Genomic DNA, 19,695 nt, shown 5'->3' with positions numbered 1-19,695 from the left:
TATCTTTTGGTTAACAAAAATGGTAGAGTGAAGTGAACAATATAGCTTTCCTATGGAAATGACTATAATAGCACTCTAGTCATTCATGGGTGAGATCCTATACTCTTGATTTATGTGAGAAATTCACCTATTTTTTAGGTAGACAGTTTGGGATAGAAATGAGATATAAAGAATACCAACACATAACTAATTGTTTGAGGCTTAAACTCAAGTCCTAAAACTTGTTGACCCGATATCTTATCAACTAGGCCACTTGAATGTTAGTCCAACTTCACTGTTTCACACTACTGTTATATCACTTTTTACCTTACGTGACATTTTACCCGGCAGAGTACTCATATTTTAATGGTTATTTCTATACCTTGTCAACATTTTTCTTGTGAATATTTCATTCAATTAACAGTTAAATATGATATTAAAACAGCCACATCAAAAGTGTGCATTTAAGATATGCATAAAATGTGTGATACGGATAGAATGACACACTCCATTCAAGATCTTTGCTCAGATTAGTTTGATTGAGCTCATCATGTACATAAGTTCTTCGATCACGTACTTGGCTCAACCGGATCAATACAACATAGGTATATATAAAACAGTGATCGTGTTCCTCAGCTTTCACCAATGATACCACTGTTATTCCAACCCCACAATTATCCCGATTGCTAAACACAAGGTAACGGTCCTTTGTAATATGCCACCTAGATAACTAGATTCGGTATAAACAGGATTGGCTTAATACATTTTGAAAGCTTATGTCAAAAATTTTAGTAGATATATATATATATATATATATATATATATATATATATATATATATATATATATTTTAGTTAAATACTACTTATTCAACTCTTTATATTTTATTTTGTTTAAAAAGCGTTCTTGTTTTTAAGATTCAAAGTTACTTATATAGTTTTTATTAATACTAATTTTACAAGTTGTTAGGAAAATTGATAAGTCAATGATTATTAGACACATTTATAATAAGCACTTACCAATTTATTTTTGGCGAAACAATTTAAAGTTTTAATTGTATTAGAGTTCTATTAAATCAATATTTTGGGATCTTCTTGGAGATGGAGAAAGTTCAAAAAATGCAAAACCCACCTATATTTTTTATTTTTAAAATTTCAATTATCAATATACAATTTAAAGTTTTTTTTAAGAGTTCGGGTAATCTATGTTCTTAGGGTATTTATTAATAAATCATGTTAAGAAATTTTTTATACCACTTGTAAGTGCACAATTGCACCTGGCCCCAAGAACAGTTACGGGCTCAGGCCCAATGAGCCTTAAACAATATGATTTGTAGAGTGTGGGCTTGAAACCCAGGTTAGAAGTGTTTGAGGATTAAATGACAAGCCAAAGATGGTAAACACTTGAAAACAACAATGAATACTGTAAATCAACCTGCTCGGACGTAAGCCGAGAACTGTTCTTATATTATTTCTCTCTCTTTTTTCCTCTTTCTTTTAGGTTACAAAAAAAAAAGGGATCCCCTATTTCTGTTCTAGGTTGCTCCTTAAATACTCTTCTTTTTGATGCTTTGTACACGTGTTGCCCCAAACTCCCCCTTAACCTAGATATTTCTTTTCTCAGTGCCTTTGAATAGTAACCAGAAGTTTCCCTTCCACTGTTCAGGTGTCACTTCCCCATTAATGCGGCCAGGGTAGTAGGTGCAGGGTCTTTAATGTGGAGGTGACAGCCTTTACCCCTGGTGTTTCTCTAACATTGGTGCTCCTAGGACATTCAAGGGCTTACCCCTTTTATCCATTGGTTCTAACCATGTCATTCCCTAACCATTATCATGAAGTCTCGGGTTCTCCGGTGTCCGACCGAAGAGAAATTCACCCTCGGCTGGATCCTCGGACCCTCGGCGTATGGGCCGACCCGTAGTACTAACAAGTTCTAAACCCAAGAGAAGGTCGGCCTTCCCTAGCATGGCCCAAAGGCCCACATCCCCATCAGGGTCTTTTTACTCCCCACAATAGCCCCTCAAAACACTAATTTTCAACGTCCGAGGAGAAAAATAGGGTTTTGATCTAACGAGAACCTACTCCACACACTTTGTGAGTGATGGCACGCGTGGAAATCGTTTCGTGTCCCAGAAGATGCCACTTGGCGGTTTTATTTTCAAAAACGTGCGCATTTATTACTGCAAGTTACACTTTGTCCCCCACGTTCAACGGCGAGATGGGCATCCAACGGCTCTCGTTACTCCACGAAAATTTGGGCGGGACAAATATAATTTCGAGGTCGCTTTTCCGCACGCAGTGACGTTTCGGGAACCTGCGCCTTCATTTAATTCACCAGGGGTTAATCCCATCAAAACATCAACCATCATACTTTACCTGCAGAAAACCGTGGGAATTTGCACACCTTCAACTTTGTAAGTTCTTGTTCTTTCTATTCTTAACCCTTTCTCCTCGGTCCTTGTCCTCGGCTGTCACTATAAGCATTCTTCCTCTTAGAGTTTAATCTCCCGTTCTTTTCTGATGGGTAGGTTTAAGTGTCTAGTTGATACTGCTGCTGGATTGGAAGGCTTTAGGGTCAAGTATCGTATTCCCAGCGACGTAGGTCTAAAGTATTGTCCGGCGGAAGCAGTGGCCGATTCTAGGAAAGAGGGAGAGGTTATCATCCCAATGATAGCCTTTATAGAGGGTGGGATGACCCTCCCAATGAAACCTGTAACTAGGGAGTACCTTCGCAACCACCGGTTGTGCCCCGACCAGTGCCTCCCAAATGTTTTTAGAGTTTTGGGTAGTGTCGATGCTCTAAATGAGCAAATGGGTCTGAACCTCACCTGGCACGATGTCGTCTTTCTGTATGAGTCCCATAAACTTTCCAACGTAGGTTACTACATTAAGTCCCGTTCTAGTGTCGTTAGGTTAATCTCCTGTCTGCCCAAATCCAACAAAGGCATGAAGGACGACCACCTGATCATCTCTGGGAACTGGCACGACGGCTTCCACTGCCCAGTTGAGTGGGGGGATCCAGGTGCGATGCCGTAGGATTAATCTCCCCACAACACAACTTCCTATAACACACACAGAAATGCGTACTCATACTTACTTAAACTTATTAAATATCTGTGTGAATCTGACCAGGTTTGTTTGTTTTAATGTCTTTTTTGCAGATAAGCAACACGTGCGTCCTCGTTTGAGTCACTGTAACGTCGCAGACCTAAACCGAGTACTTCGCTCCGAGGTGTTCGTTAGCGAAGACTTACAACTCCGGGTTGCTCATCTCGTTACGGGTACACTCCCATTTCCTCGGACTTCCGGGAGATAGAGAACGCCATAGTTGCGGGTGGCCAGAAGACGAAGGAGGATAAACGTAGCCTTTGGCCCCGCTTTCCTGGACGACCACGACCTCCCGGACGCCTCACACCTTGTGTACAACCAGCCTATAGCAGCCAATCCTCGCCGCACTCACGAACGCGTCGTTCCGAGAAGAACGGGTGTCTTCTTCGCATACACTAGACGACGAGATAGATCAATTCCATCTCGAAGACACCGAGGGACCTCGCGGGAATCAGTTTGTTGTACTTTCCGACGAGGAGGAAGAAGCCACCGAGGCCTCTAGAATTGCAGGGTTTGTGGTTGCCCTACCTGAGGATGAATCTGAGGAAGATATGGGCAGGATGCAGGGTCTCCTTACCAATAGAGCTGCGAAGGTTGTGGAGAAGAAGACGGGGACGTCCCAAGTTCCCCCATCTTTACCACCTCCCCCTCCTCCAGCTGAGCCAAAACTTCCAGCCGAGGACCCCAAGAAGAAGAGAAAGGGGGATATTGAGGGGACGATCAGTAAGGACCCCAAGAAACCACGACAACAACTCCCACTGGTTCAGCAGCAGAAGCTGGACAAGGGCAAGGGTAGGGCCCGCTCTGTTGAAAGTGGGGAAATCAGGGACGAGGCCGAAGTGCGCCGAGCACCGACCACCTGGTCCCCCGACTTAAGGCTGGACGGCGCACCCATCTCCTGCCAATCCAGTATAAGGGCGGTTCAACAAGGCCATGCCCATCACTTGGCCGAAGTGTTGGAGCGCCCCCTTCTACTGCCCAAGGATATGGAGACCTTGGAAAAAATGAGCCAGCCACAACTATTCCTTTCTTTAAAAAGGGATCTAGCGCTGGTAAGTTTAATCTTTTTTAAGAAGATTCCACTTTTAACAATATTCATAAGTTTGTTTACTATTCCTGATTTCATCACACTTTGTTACAGGCCATTCAAGAGGTCTTCGTGGCCGAGAAATTTATAGAAGATACTCGGAAGAAGGCCAGGACCGAGATGGAGATTAGGCTGGAGACAGAGAAGACCCTGGGCACAGCCCTTGCTGAGAACGAAAAGCTTACCTTGGAGGTGGCTGAGCTGAGGAGAGAGAAAAATGGGGTCGAGTCAAACCTGAAGACTATGAAGACCCAGATAGAAGGGCAGCGCAAGCTCCTCCGCGAAAGAGATGAAGAGCTCTCCCAAGCCCAAAGGGAGTGCTCGGATCTGAAAAAGGAACTGGCGCTGATGAAGGAAAAAGCCAGCTCCTTCCAACTCTCTCTACAAACTGCCAAGCAGGCGAGTTTCGAGGAAGGGGTAGCAACCACCGAGGAGCAGGCGGCGGAGGAGTTCGCGGCTTTGTGCCGAGAATGCGTCAAAAAGTACGGGGGAAGCTTTAAACGTAGCGAGGAGTTCCTCTATCTTCGGATCTCGAGGAAGTCAGAAACGTTTGGCTTCCCCTAAAATACAGGAGATTGAAGAGGCTCCTGCGCCGCTACTCCTACCCCTCGAGACAACTCTTCCTGCTCTTCCAGATCCTACAGAACCTTCGGGTTCCAATAAAGACAAGGAAGGAGGCGGAAATGCCGAGAAGGGACTGAGCCAAGCCATGGAGTCCAATGTTCCTCCAACCAAAGTAGCAGACAAAGAAAAAAAGGTTTTGTCTCCCTTTGAGTTGGAGTTGAAAGAGACAGAGGGAACCAGCACTTCTCAGCAAGATCCTCCTCCAAAAGCTTAGGACTTAGCTTAGGGCTTCTATTTCTCCATGTTCAGCCTTTATATGTAGTGCATACCTAAATGATTAATGAAGAACAACTTTATTTGATTTTTACTCGTGTTGCATCTGTTTTTACTTTATTCTTTTTATATTTATCACAAAAGTTTTCCATTAATACATAACGAAAGTCTCTCAGAGTAAACAAATCTAACTCCCAGGATTGCACAATCATAACTTCCATATGATCATGCGCATGTTATTAAAGACTTAACAGAAGGTGACATGTTTGAGAGATTTAAACAATGCCTTGATTAAAAAGAAGAAAAGACCTCATATAACGACCAAACCCTTGTAACGTATAGCACCGTTTCTAGTAGGATGTAAGGTCAGAGGGCCATTCCTTACTCAAATTTGCTTAACACTTAAAGATATAAAACTTAAGATCCGAATTACTGACCAGTAAGGCATTAATTTCCAGGCGCAATAAGCAATTAACTTTAATCAAGTTTGTGATCCGAGGACAAGACTTAAACAATTTCCCATTAGTTCTTAAGATTAATAAGCTTAAATGTCAATTTGTCCAAAGTAGGTGGTCCAAGGACCCGGCATAACTAAGGTTCTGTTTAACAAATGACAAGACATCAATTTCCACGAGGTTTGTGGTCCGAGGACTGCACTTAACCAAGTTTATGTTTGATTCTTAAGAATAGTAACTTCAAATGTTAATTTCCCCAAAGTAGGAGGCCCGAAGACCCGGCATAACTAAGGTTCTGTTTAACAAATGACAAGACATCAATTTCCACAAGGTTTGTGGTCCGAGGACTGCACTTAACCAAGTTTCTGTTTGATTCTTAAGAATAGTAACTTCAAATGTTAATTTCCCCAAAGTAAGAGGCCCGAAGACCCGGCGTAACTAAGGTTCTGTTTAACAAATGACAAGACATCAATTTCCACGAGGTTTGTGGTCCGAGGACTGCACTTAACCAAGTTTCTGTTTGACTCTTAAGAATAGTAACTTCAAATGTTAATTTCCCCAAAGTAGGATCATGTAAGGTAGAGGAGACGGCTCCCAGCGCATGCAGCCAAGGCCTGGCAAGGATGGCTGTGTATGGAGAGTACGCATCAACCACGATGAAGTCCACCTCCACCGTTTCTGGCCGACCGGCAGAACGGGCAAACTCCGGTCCCTTCGGCACGATGGCTCTCCCTTCAAAGCTTATAAGTGGCGAATCATAAGGAGTAAGGTCTTCCAACTTCAACCTTAACCCTTAAATAGATCGGGGTACATGATATCTTGCACCGCTGCCCCTTGATCTATCATCACCCTTCTCCGTCATAGTTCCCGATTCCCCGAGGGTAACCACAAGAGCATCGTCATGGGGCCGGATAGTCCCTACCTTATCCTCCTCCGAGAAATCTAGGACGGGCAAGTGCCCTTCAACCTCTTCGGCTGTGATCACATCCTCGGTGGATGGGAAACCGCCATCACCCCTGGTAAGGACCTTTGAGCTCTGGGGAGCGAAGATAACATTAATTGTTCCCAAGGTGGCCGAGATGTATTGTTCCTCTCGGTTATTTGGCCTACTTGGTAGACCTGCCCAGTGGGCTGACACAGGTGCTGCTTTAACTTTCCCTCACTGACGAGCTGCTCCAGATGGTTCCACAGGGTTCGACAGTTCTCGGTAGTGTGGCCCACATCCCGGTGGTACTCGCAAAAGAGGTTGTGATTCCTCTTCGTAGGGTCTCCTGCCATCTTATCAGGCCATTTAAAGAAGGGTTCCTTGCGAACTTTCTCCAACAGCTGATGTACTGGTTCTCGGAATACAGTGTTCACTTTGCACGAGTCTTTGCCGAGGCGGAACGTCCAACGTAATCTCTCCTCGGCTGTTATTGTGATATCTATCTCGACACGAAATCCCTTCTTTCCTGCGGGATAACCTTCTCCTTTCCCTTTCCTTGCTGTTGGTCTTCCTCCACTCTCTTATACTCGTCGATACGGTCCGTAGGCGACGTACACTGCGAACGAGGCTTTTTTAGTCAAAGACTTTCTCAGGTCGTGATCAGTAGGGAGGCCTACCTTAAAGGTATTAAGCGCCACTTCATCGAAGTCGCCATCTATTTCATTAAACATCTCCCAGTAACGATCGGAGTATGCTTTCAACGTCTCCCCTTCCCTCATGGTCATGGATAACAGCGAGTCCAATGGCCGAGGTACTCTGCTACATGTGATGAACCGTGAAGCGAATGCCCTAGTGAGCTCCCCAAACGAACTTATAGACCCCGACTTAAGGCCGTTGAACCACCTCATAGCAACAGGTCCCAGGCTAGAGGGGAAAACTTTGCACATCAGGGTCTCGTTGTGAAAGTGCACCGCCATCCTACTCGGTTAAAGTGACTCACGTGCTCCACCGGATCGTCCGGCCATTATAGATGGTGAAAGTGGGGGCGGGTAAACCTTACGGGAAGCCTTCCTTTCTCAATCCTCCGTGCAAATGGAGATTTGGAGAGCTGGTGCAACGCCCTACTCATAGCATCGTTGCCTAAGCCCCTAGAACGAGGCTTCTTACGTCTCTGCGAGTTGGGCTGGTCGCCCTCCTGAGGATGTTGCACTGGTGGAGAGCGCGACCTTGAGGCGCAGCCGGCTCCTGTCCTCCTCTGAGGAAGAATTAGATGAGGACGATGAAAACCTACGCTTAGCGCGGCGTAGCTTTCTCTTTAAACGGTTGATTTCCTTCTGCATGGATTTAGAACCCTCATCGTGGGTGGTGCTACCCCCTTCATGAATATGGCTAGCACCTGGATATTCTGTATGGACACTCCCCCCACGATCCCTTCGATGTTCAAGACGTTCAAAATGATCCTCCGGCTGTGATCCCTGTGACTCAGCATGGTGAGCACCTAAGCCTGCCATAGTATCCCTGTCCCTTCTAGACTAGATTTCCCACAGACGGCGCCAATTGTAAGTGCACAATTGCACCTGGCCCCAAGAACAGTTACGGGCTCAGGCCCAATGAGCCTTAAACAATATGATTTGTAGAGTGTGGGCTTGAAACCCAGGTTAGAAGTGTTTGAGGATTAAATGACAAGCCAAAGATGGTAAACACTTGAAAACAACAATGAATACTGTAGATCAACCTGCTCGGACGTAAGCTGAGAACTGTTCTTATATTATTTCTCTCTCTTTTTTCCTCTTTCTTTTAGGTTACAAAAAAAAAGGGATCCCTTATTTCTGTTCTAGGTTGCTCCTTAAATACTCTTCTTTTTTATGCTTTGTACACGTGTTGTCCCAAACTCCCCCTTAACCTAGATATTTCTTTTCTCAGTGCCTTTGAATAGTAACCAGAAGTTTCCCTTCCACTGTTCAGGTGTCACTTCCCCATTAATGCGGCCAGGGTGGTAGGTGCAGGGTCTTTAATGTGGAGGTGACAGCCTTTACCCCTGGTGTTTCTCTAACATCGGTGCTCCTAGGACATTCAAGGGCTTACCCCTTTTATCCATTGGTTCTGACCATGTCATTCCCTAACCTTTATCATGAAGTCCCGGGTTCTCCGGTGTCCGTCCGAAGAGAAATTCACCCTCGGCTGGATCCTCGGACCCTCGGCGTATGGGCCGACCCGTAGTACTAACAAGTTCTAAACCCAAGAGAAGGTCGGCCTTCCCTAGCATGGCCCAAAGGCCCACATCCCCATCAGGGTCTTTTTACTCCCCACACCACTTATACGAGAGATATAAATAGTTTTCAAAAAATTGATTTTTTTTTTTTTTCATAAAAAATATTTTTTTGTTAATTTTTTTTTTCCTCTTTTTAATGCAATTTTGGGGGTCTTTGTTTAATTAATGAGGGCTTAAATCTTTAACGTTTTTATGGGTGAAGTGGGGCCAAGGCCTTCATTCGGTCCTGTACATAAGCGAAATTCTATGTCATATCAGAGGCAACACACTCAATACTTGTAAATTGTCAAAGTTAATTTCCTATAAGAGTATTCTCTAACTACCCAAGCATCAAAGTTATTTAGGTCAGGCGCCAAATACTGTCTTTTCAATTTCTTTTCTCATGGCAGTTGTTCATTGCTCGGGTCAACCATACAATCAATGGGATCATCAATGTGTAAATAACTATAGCATTTATTCTCCAACAGCAAACCAAACCATGTAAATCAGTAAATGTAACGATAGAACCTTAAATTACAGGTCTGTCTTGCCTACACAATTACATAGTGCCACTTTCTCTTGCACTAGCTCGGCCCTCACCCAACTTAGCTAGTCATCAATGTAATATCTAAATCAGGTCATCACAGTGAGAGCTATAAAGGTTGTAGTAATAGAACACAAAGGGTATTTAGGTTAATTTGATGGGTAAAAAATTAAAGCGCGGCCGGTCCTCACGCAAACAATGCTAAGTGTGTCACATGTTCCACTCTGGTACAAAATTTTCTCCAACCTCTATAATTCATTCCTACTACCGCCTGCAAAACTTGAATGCAAAGGAGACACGACCCACGAGCAATTGCAGGAACAGTACTGCTGCTCAGCACAATAGTTAATGAACATTTGAACTACTCTTCTTTCAGGATGTTCACGCATGAGTCCTCTCATTAGTAATGTTTACCTTCTCTTATTTATAGCAATTGCCCTCCACTGACTACTAATTATAAATTTACAGGTAGCATTATTTAGAGATAGTCATGGTAGATGTTTACAGCCTGGACACTCTATGCACCAGGTGGTGATGGTGATTATTTATTGGTGCAAATATTATGAATAGTTGCAATCCATGAAAATTGATTTTTATATAAATTGAAGCACTTTATCTTATAAAAGTATATTAAATAAATATTTTCATTTAGGAGGAAAAAAGATACTTGAAAGTTACCTATAAGGTTTTGTTAACAACTTTTTATTATTATTATTATTATTATTTATTATTATATAAAATAGAAATTCTACTCTAACATAATTTATGTGTATATGCATATAAAACTTCCTACTGAAGACTTGAACTCTGACCCTTATTCCTCACACATTGCAAGTACTTATACTTATGAAGTGACTATCGCACCAAAGGTGTACGGTCGTATTAACAAGTGTCTGAATTAAAGGAACTTGTTACCATGAATTTAAGTCATAATCAAATTATATTTTTATATGTTTCACAAAAATAAAGTTAAGTTATATTGAAAATATTAAGAAAAATACATACAATCACAATAAATTTGTACGTTCAAGTCAACAAATTAATAATACATGTAAGGTTTTCTTTTTTTTTTTTTTTTTTTTTCAAAGTATGTATGTTATAGCTCATATCATAATTTAATATTTTTTGTTCTTTAACCTTGTCATTTCATGAATTTTGGGGGGTTGTGTTTTGAGTCTTTTGGGTAAATATTGGTAAAAATAAAGTTTTTTGGGGTTATAGTCACTGTTGAAAGTTATTTGGGGAAATGAGGAGAGAGAGTGAATTTCGGCAACAGTGTTGCCGAAATTCGAAGAAAAGTATGAGAGAGAAAATCCAATTTGAGGAGAGAGAAATTTTGAGAATTTCGGCAACAGTGTTGCCGAAATTCCTTTTGTCCAGCCTACCCGCTTCACTGAGTACCCATGCGTGAGTGCTCAAAAGGAAAAAATAAAAAAGGTTTGCGGCAATCCCATTGCCGAAAATGGAGGGAAAAGAAAAAAAAAATTGAATTATGGCAATGGGATTGCCGAAATAGGGGGGAAAGAGAAAAAAAAAAAAAAAAAAAGAATTGTGGCAATGGAATTGCCGAAATAGAAGGAAGAAGGAAAAAAAAAGAAAAAAAAAAAGAAAGGAAATGTGGCAATGGTATTGCCGAAATAGGGGGAGAGAGAAAAAAGAAAAAGAAAAAAAGAAATGTGGCAATGGTAGTGCCGAAATAGTGGGAGAAGAAAAAGAAAAAAAAAAAAAAAAAAAGGGAAATGTGGCAATGTCACTACAAAAATCTCAGTTTTTATTTTATTTTTTATTTATGGTACACATCAATCATTTTTTCTCTTATATAACTTTCTTTCATGTACGTTTTAGAATTTAAGTACTTTGAATAATAATCAAACGGTACTTGAATTTGTAGAGATTCTTTGTAGTGACATTGCCACATTTCCCTTTTATTTTCTTTTCTTTTTTTTTTTTTTTTTTTTTTCCTCTCCCACTATTTCGGTACTACCATTGCCACATTTTTTTTTTCTCTCCCCCTATTTCGGCAATACCATTGCCACATTTCCTTTCTTTTTTTTTCTTCTTCCCCCTATTTCGGCAATTCCATTGCCACAATTCTTTTTTTTTTTCTCTTTCCCCCCTATTTCGGCAATCCCATTGCCATAATTCAAATTTTTTTTTTCTTTTCCCTCCATTTTCGGCAATGGGATTGCTGCAAACCTTTTTTATTTTTTCCTTTTGAGCACTCACGCATGGGCACTCAGTGAAGCGGGCAGGCTGGGCAGAAGGAATTTCGGCAACACTGTTGCCGAAATTCTCAAAATTTCTCTCTCTTCAAATTGGATTTTCTCTCTCATACTTTTCTTCGAATTTCGGCAACACTGTTGCCGAAATTCACTCTCTCTCCTCATTTCCCCAAATAACTTTGAACAGTGACTATAACCCCAAAAAACTTCATTTTTACCAATATTTACCCAAAAGACTCGTTGTGTTTTGGTTAGGTCTACCTTCATGAATAAATAATATTTAACTTGTTGGAAGATGGTATGCAGCTATAATCATCAATGAATCAGACTGTGCCAACCAAATCATGTCCCCAACCATAATAAGAATAATATCCTGGAAACTGCATTTTTATTTTACGTAGTGGCAAATAAGCATCGTAGGGGGCCCCTAGTTAGATACACAAACCCTGAATCTCTTTCTAGTTGACAACTAAAATTCCTTAAGACAAGATCAAACCGAACCCATTCTCATTCTCATTGGTCTGGATTTTAAAATACAACCGATACTTATCCTATCACTAAGGATGAAACTCTTCAGTCTTCTCTATAAATTAATTGATGCATGCATGGCAAGTGACATTTATTCCAGGCCATCAAATTCAGGATAACATCATGGCAAGTGACAGAAGAAATTTAGAATGAAATGACAGCTCTAAAATTTGGATTTGGACAAGGTGCGTGACAAACTTGAATGGGTTTTTCTTCTTCTTCTTTTTTTTTTTTTTTTTTAAATCATTTGGGTTTGATGAAAAATGGATACGTTTGGGTTTCAATCGTCTCAACCACTTTCTTTTCAGTTGTGATTAATGGATGTCTCTTTAAACCTCCCATGCGACCTTTGACAGGAAAATGTATTTGATGTACCTAGCATAATGAGACATCTCTTTCACTTACATGTGGGTCTGATACGCGAGACGCACATGACGAGAGAGATTTTTCAGGAGTACTGTCATGGCTTTCTTGTCTTTTTTTGTTTTTGTTTTGTTTCTATTATAATTATCGTGGCTTATTTTATCCCAAGTGAAGTGAACTTGAACAAGAAGTCAACAAACAGAGGCGTTCAAATTAGCCGTGGCTGTCCTCCCATTTCACACCTACTATTTGTACGTAGATGACATAATATGCTTTATCAAGTCAAATGATTCTAATCTAAATGTTTACAAGGCTCGAAGTTTAGGTCTTCCACTTTTTATAGCAAGATAAAATCTGTCTCTTTGATGTGGTAATATCAAAAGTGTAACTTAATTAGAGTTGAGGAATGGATAGCCAAACTTTCTCTCAAGCTCTCCTAAAGCCTCGCTGATCAAAATGGTTATTGCAGCAATTCCAACTTACAATATGAAAAACGTAAAACTATATTGATTCAATTGAAAATGGAAGCTAGAAGTTCTATTAAAAAGGGAAATGATCACAATTATGATTTAACACTCTGTTTGTTTCGGCAATAATGGTTTTTTAAAAATGAATCATTTTTCAAAATAATATTTTTAATAAATTATCTTATTTTCCTATATCTAGTAATAACTTTAAATGAATTAAAAAATAATCTCATAACTTCTCTCATTTAACTTACTATGAGATAAATTTATTTTCAAAAAAAAATTAGTAGAAAAAAATTTCTAAAAATAAACCATATTTTTTTTGTTGATCAAAAATAATTTTTTTTAACTTATTTTTTCTAATGCTTCCAAATATTGAAAAACACAAAAAATCATTTTTAATTGCAAGTGCATAATCAATTCTGCTAATTAGGCTGAAACGTTGCTGTGTAGATAAGTGATGGGTGGGTTTTAACGTTACCATTTCACATTGTTTAACCAAAAAAAAAAACATGCAATACTTTAGATGGATTGATGGGGAATTCCTCTCCTCTCCTCTCCTCTTTTTATTTTTCTATTTTTTTTTTTTTTTTTTTTTTGGGGAGGGGATGAGAAGAAGAATTCCTTCTTGAGTTTTGATAAATTTCACCATCATTTGTTAACTATTATTTTAACAATCTCATTCATGTCTGAGTTCATTTTCTTTTTTAATAAATAGGGTCAAATATGTGCTATTTTTAAATTTAAAAAAAATTAAAGCTATAGTGGAGATGATGGACCTCTCAAAACATTAGGAACATATATAACTGTATTTAGAGACCAAAGGGGCCCATGGTCCTCCCTCACCTTGAATTGTTTTTAATTTTATATATATATATATATATATTATAGTTTAGGCTAGAGATTTGAAGTAAAGGTTTCAACAATTACAGTTAATTTCATTTTAAAATTTAAATACCTAAAGAGATCTAAAAAATGAAAGTAGCCAAATAGCCCACACCCACGCCCTCCCTTTTGAAAAAAAGAAAAGAAAAGAAAAGATAGAAGAAAACCTTTTAATTGATTACTACATAAACTCAAGGGGTTCTACAGTGTTGAAAATGTTAACCACCTCAAGAAATGTTTTCAATTTGAACAATACTGAAAGTTCAAATAGTGTGTAAAACACCAATGAACGTTTAGACCACCAATTTACAAATTACTAACACAAGCTTATAATCAAACAATGTATGTGCGGAATATGAAAATATACTAAAACAAAATTGGTAAAACAATCTAAACCGAAATTAATCACAATTACGGCAGTAATTAAAAGGCAAAGATTGAGGAAAGAGAGATACAAACACAAAGACAACATAGCGATATGTTATTGAAGAGGAAACTGAAGTCCTCGGCGAAAAACCTCTCTGCTACTCTCCAAGCGGTCAATGATCCACTAGAGAATAAAATTAGGAAACATGAATAGCAGAAGACCCTCCAAGCCTAATCTACCTAGTGCACCTAAGCCCTCCAAGCTTCTTGCTCCAACAGGGTCACGCCGAACCTTGTCTTCTCTAACTTATCAGATCTCGCAATATCCCATTGCATCAACCAAAATTAATTGGTCCCTTTCGAATTGCTTCTAAAGTACCAAAATGCCTCCTCATAGATATAGATATAGTGAGATAAGGTTTTGGCTAATGTACCTCTCAAGGATGTAACAATGGAGAGGATGAGAGTAGAGGACTTTGGAAAATCAAAATATAAAGATTGTGGATGAGTCAATCTTGTTTTTCTCTAGGGTTTCTCTCTCAAAATTCTCGTGGGTATAAGGGTATTTATATTAGGATATATATGGAATGTGAAGAGTTAGTTACAACCAAACAGGGCATTCTGGTGACTCAAGCTCGCGACTGGAATGAGTCGCAAGTTTGAGTCGCAAACTAATTGCCTGGCCAGCTGGAGGTTTTGTCATGTAGTGCAACAGCTGACGTGACCTTTCAGCTTCCCTTGCATGCTTCACACATGTGCCACCTTTGGCGACTCGCCAGTCGCAAGATCCAGTCGTGAGGCTCTTCTTGAGTCCACACTCTTGAACTTTTCTTCACACTCTCTCACACACTACTCTTACATGATTCCCACCTAAATACAGGGTTTCTAAATGCTAAATTACAAGCAAATTTGAAACGGAATAAAGCCAACAAAATGATTGAACAAATTCAACCTTACAAATACATCAAGATCCTCAATGGTTCCCACAACATCAATGGGCAAAGGCTCTCTCTCTCTCTCTCTCTCTCCCTCTCTCTCTCTCTCTCAAAAAAAAAAAAAAAGGATCTATCTTATTAAAGATTAAGTTTTCATAACTGTAAAATGCTTAAACTTATAGTTTTGAAAATATATTATTTCTTTCTTCTTTCTTTCATTACCCCCAATTTTTTCGTAGGTAATTTACTAATTTAAGTTATAATAGCTAAAAAAGAAAAAGAAAATAGAGGCCAACTATGTTTGTATGTTTAGGTGTTGACATAGCTAAGATAAAGGGGGGAAAAAAATTCTCTCTATTTTTTGGGTATTTTTGGTGAGTAAAACAAAAATGTTAAATAGGATATGGCAACAATTAGTCTTTTTTTTTTTTTTTTAAATTTTTTATAGGCTTTTGTTTGTTCTGGATTTCCACTAATTTATTAATAGGAACCCTCTATTATATTTTTTTATGTTTCACTTTATATTCCCCTCATTACCATATGTTATGTGTTTGATTTTCTCTCCATTTTAAACTTTGGTGATTTTGTAACATTAAAAAAACGAATACAAAATCATCAATATCACTAGTTGTGTTTCATTTTATGCTCCACCAAATATAGAATGCAGTGTGTCTGATTTTTTATTTTATATTTTATTTTGAACTTTAGTTATTTTATAAGGTAAGTAAAAGTAATGCATAGCAAGTTGTGATTGTGATATATAAAGTGGAACACAATTATATGAAATTTATATTTATATACGTGTGTGACAAATTGTAAATAGTGGTGATACAAGAAACTCTCATAAATATAAAAGTTTCCGAGTCAGAAATTTCAATCACTGCTCCCAATCAACAATATCAAGGAATGAAAAGAAAAAAAGAAAAGCATTAATATAATTTCACTTTTATATATAAAACCTAATACATAGACATATAATTATGGTTACTGTAAAAAGTAAAAGACATATATTTATGTTTAATAGATGAGGAGCATGCAAATTCTACTGACGAGGAAGAACACACATTCATTCATGCATGTGTTTCTTCCTAGGAGAAGTTTCAAAAAACAATGGATGCCACTTAAGGCACATTAACGGGAAAATCATCAATCTCACCCATCCAAGGATTATTCTTGTCATATGTTGGATTGATGGTTTGCAATGCATGCCACACAACACTGTTACACTTAAATCCTGACCCAAACGCAATTTGCCACACCCGATCCCCTTTCTTGATCCTCCCTTTGGCCTCAGAATAGGCTAATTCATACCATAAGGAACTACTAGAAGTGTTTCCAAACCTATAAAGAGTCATTCTTGAGGGCTCCATATGCCACTCGCTCAGTTTAAGGTTCTTCTCTATTTCATCTAAAACTGCTTTCCCTCCTGTATGTATACAAAAGTGCTCAAATGCCAACTTAAAATCGGGAACATATTGTTTCATCTTCATTTTAAATATCTTTCTTCCCACTAAGTTCAGGAAAAATAGGATTTGCTCAGATAGGGGTAAGACTAATGGCCCTAAGGTTGTAATGTTGGTTTTAAGGGCATCACCAGCTACTGTCAATAAATCTTTGGAGAGTGCAATGCCAAGTCGTTTTTCTGTGTCTTCCTTTTGAATGACACAGTTGTAACATTTATCATCTACGCCTTTGTGGGTGCGTACAGTATGAATGAGTCGGTATTTTGAATGGCGGCGATCGGAGGATCGGTTTGATAAGAGGATCGCTGCTGCACCCATGCGGAACAGACAGTTTGTGATGAGCATTGAGCGGTTATTGCCACTATACCAGTTAAGAGTCATGCTTTCCATGCTCACAACTAATGCATAGCAGCTAGGCTGTACCTGTTACACAATGAGAGTAAAAGTATTCGTTTACATTATTTAATGTAATGTATCATATATGAAGTATATATATCTATATAGTGATGTTTGAGATACTACACATACATTTATATATATACGGTAACTTTTAAATACAAAACCAAACCCAAAAAAGAAAAAAAGAAAATTAACATGGGTATATCAAAAATTAAGAAATTTAACATGGGTATTCCATCTTTACACAGCTTTTTCAGTGGCGTAATACTAAGACTAGAAAAACCAAATCACCGTTATACACCGGTCATAATACTAACAAACTTAAGTATCTGACGTTATTTGTGTTAACTCATTGAGTCACTGTACAAAAACTAAATGCACGTTCTGATCAGAATAGAACAAACGTGTCACTCTCAAGTAGAGAAGCATGTTGTCTTCTTTTTAACACTACTATATATTATAATGTCAATATCATTTTTTTTTTCATGGTTAGAATCAGAAGCTTATTTTACAATCACCCAAAACTCATATATTTCTGACAAAGAATTCATATATATTTTTATTTCAAGCTTCTTTTATCTTTTAAAAAAAATATAAAATATTTAAGCGATTTAAACTTTTGTCATTATTTTTTTTTTGGAGGAAAATTGAGCCTTTGATCCCCATTTGATGCTGATAAAGCCTCAAAATTCCACCCATAATAAAATATTGCCCATTGTTAAATTCTTTCACTATATATGTCATGGGGATATCAGTAAAAATTGATAACTGTGTAACACTAAGCCTATAGCTTTTGAGCGTAACACAACACTAATGTGGTATTATTATAATTGTTTTTTTAAAAGAACATTCGTGGAATTGTTTCACATGAGAATGCAACTTTAAATATACATGAACGCATGTTATTGTATAAATAACTCATTATTTATTTCCTCATATATCTTACAATATCACAAGGAGTTAAATGTTACATTTGAAATTACATCATGATTTTGTGTGCTTTTCTGTTAATTATATTTTAAAAAAATTTTACGGTTTAAGCAATGTTTAAAAAAGCGAGACAAAATTATCTCAAAACTGAGCATAACATGGGCAAATACCTGTAACAACTGTTTGGCCAGGTCCACAGAAATAACTCCAGCACTGCAGCCCATCCCACCAAGGTTATAGCTCAAAACATTCCCTCTGAGCTTGTAGCGGTTCACAACCATGGCTGATAAGGATGGTGTTGGATTGAACACACTACAATTCACAATAAGAATCCCTATATCCTTAACCTTTACTCTTGTTTTTGCTAGCAAATCATCAACTGCTCCAAACATCACCATCTCTGCCTCCTTCCTCGCTTCCTCAATAGTCAAGTTCATTGGAACATCTAACAGTGATTGGGAGGCATATGTCTTTGGACCATACCCTGATTTCTCCAAAATTTTCTCTTGAAACGCTAAACTTTCTTCGGAGAAACTCCTACTAAGCTCAGATCTTTTCATGAAAGCTTCTAGGCTGCACATTAGACCTGGCTCGGGTTTGTAACATGAGAAATTTAACAAGTAAACTTGTTTAGGACGACCCAAGAAGTGAAGGGTTGCAAGTAAAACCATAAGAGCGGTGCATAGTGTAACTGACATGAGATTGAGCTTAAGGTTGTTGAACAAATGGACAAAATCATCGACAGAAAGATGAGCAGAAGCTATTGTGAGTGGCACAAGAATGAGATACATGGCGTTGGAGACCAAGTAGTGGTAACCAAGCTTCACATATTTAAGTTTAACCAAATTTGGTTCGTTGTCTATGATTTTCTTCTTCTTAAACACCATTATGGAATATACCAAAAAAAAAAAAAAATCTGGGTTGTGTTGAATACAAAATCAGGATGACCCTTTTTCCCTTCTTTTGGTGGGATTAGTGTTCTAAAATTTGAAACTCTACACAACCACAAAGCAATGGAGTAAGAAGCTGAATATGAAGTTTGATCAAGTTGGAAATGGCGACTAAAGAAAATAACTCCAACAAACCAGCATCTATATCTTGCTTGGAGATGATACAACTTGTTAAAAAAAAAAAAAAGCAAAGAATAAAACTTGGAAAAGAAGTTGGAGGAAATTAGAGAGATGGATTTACGGCAGTGTTGAGCGCAATTGGAGTATGATGCTACGAAGGGCTTTATAACCATTTATAGAGTAGATTGTGCGTCACTGTTGGTGCACAATTGCACCTGGACCCAAAGATTATTATGGGCTCAGGCCCAATGAGCCTTAAACAATGAAATTTGTAGAGTGTGGGCTTGAAATCTAGATTAAAGATACTGAGAACTTGATAACGGGCTATAGGGTGCAAACACTTATAAACAATGAATGATAAATGCAGGTGGACCTCCTCGGATGTGAGCCGAGGATTACTTCTATATTATTTCTCTTTTCTTCTTAAAGATTACAATTCTTCATCCCCTCTCCCCTTTTAGTTACAGAATGGTCCCTTTTAAATACTTCCTTTCCTGACACTTTATCCACGTGTTGCTCAATCCCCCTCCCCCCTAGATATTTCTTCCCTTAATGCCTTTGAATAGTGACCAAAAATTTCAGCTCTACTGTTCAGGGATCACTTCCCCATTAATGCGGTCAGGGAGGTAGGTGCAGAGTCTTTAATGTGGAGGTGGCAGTCTTGGCTCATGATACTTTTCGAATATCGGTGTATCTAGAAGGTTCAGAGTTTCCCCCTCTTAACCAACAATCTTTCCAGAGTTCTGCCTTGACCTTCATACTGAATCTACGAGCTTTCTTGGGTCTGTCCAAGGAGGAACTCACCCTCGGATGTGTCCTCGGACCCTCGGCGTATGGGCCGATCCGCAGTACTAATAAATTCTTAGCCCAAGAACAGATCGA

General features: G+C 38.8%; 1 protein-coding gene across 1 annotated transcript; it reads right to left on the bottom strand.

The window, feature by feature from the left end:
• Positions 1–15,872: 15,872 nt before the first annotated feature.
• Positions 15,873–18,976, bottom strand: LOC142638179 (3-ketoacyl-CoA synthase 20-like). Its single transcript, XM_075812191.1, has 2 exons — positions 17,914–18,976; positions 15,873–16,837 (listed from the first exon to the last, which is right to left on the bottom strand). Exons 1-2 carry the CDS (start codon positions 18,628–18,630, stop codon positions 16,073–16,075), a joined length of 1,482 nt encoding a protein of 493 aa, XP_075668306.1. The 5' UTR covers positions 18,631–18,976; the 3' UTR covers positions 15,873–16,072.
• Between the last annotated feature and the right edge of the window lie 719 nt (positions 18,977–19,695).

Source organism: Castanea sativa, chromosome 6, assembly GCF_040712315.1.
Source record: "Castanea sativa cultivar Marrone di Chiusa Pesio chromosome 6, ASM4071231v1".
Classification (NCBI taxonomy): Eukaryota; Viridiplantae; Streptophyta; class Magnoliopsida; order Fagales; family Fagaceae; genus Castanea; species Castanea sativa.
This window is presented reverse-complemented; position numbering and strand designations above follow the sequence as displayed.

What these genes read in the sequence shown, in the direction of transcription:
- LOC142638179 (XM_075812191.1), bottom strand. Translation starts at nt 18,630, where the DNA reads ATGGTGTTTAAGAAGAAGAAAATCATAGACAACGAACCAAATTTGGTT. An exon ending in TGGCCAAACAGTTGTTACAG is followed by an intron (nt 16,838 to 17,913) that starts GTATTTGCCCAT and finishes ATTGTGTAACAG; the next exon opens with GTACAGCCTAGCTGCTATGC.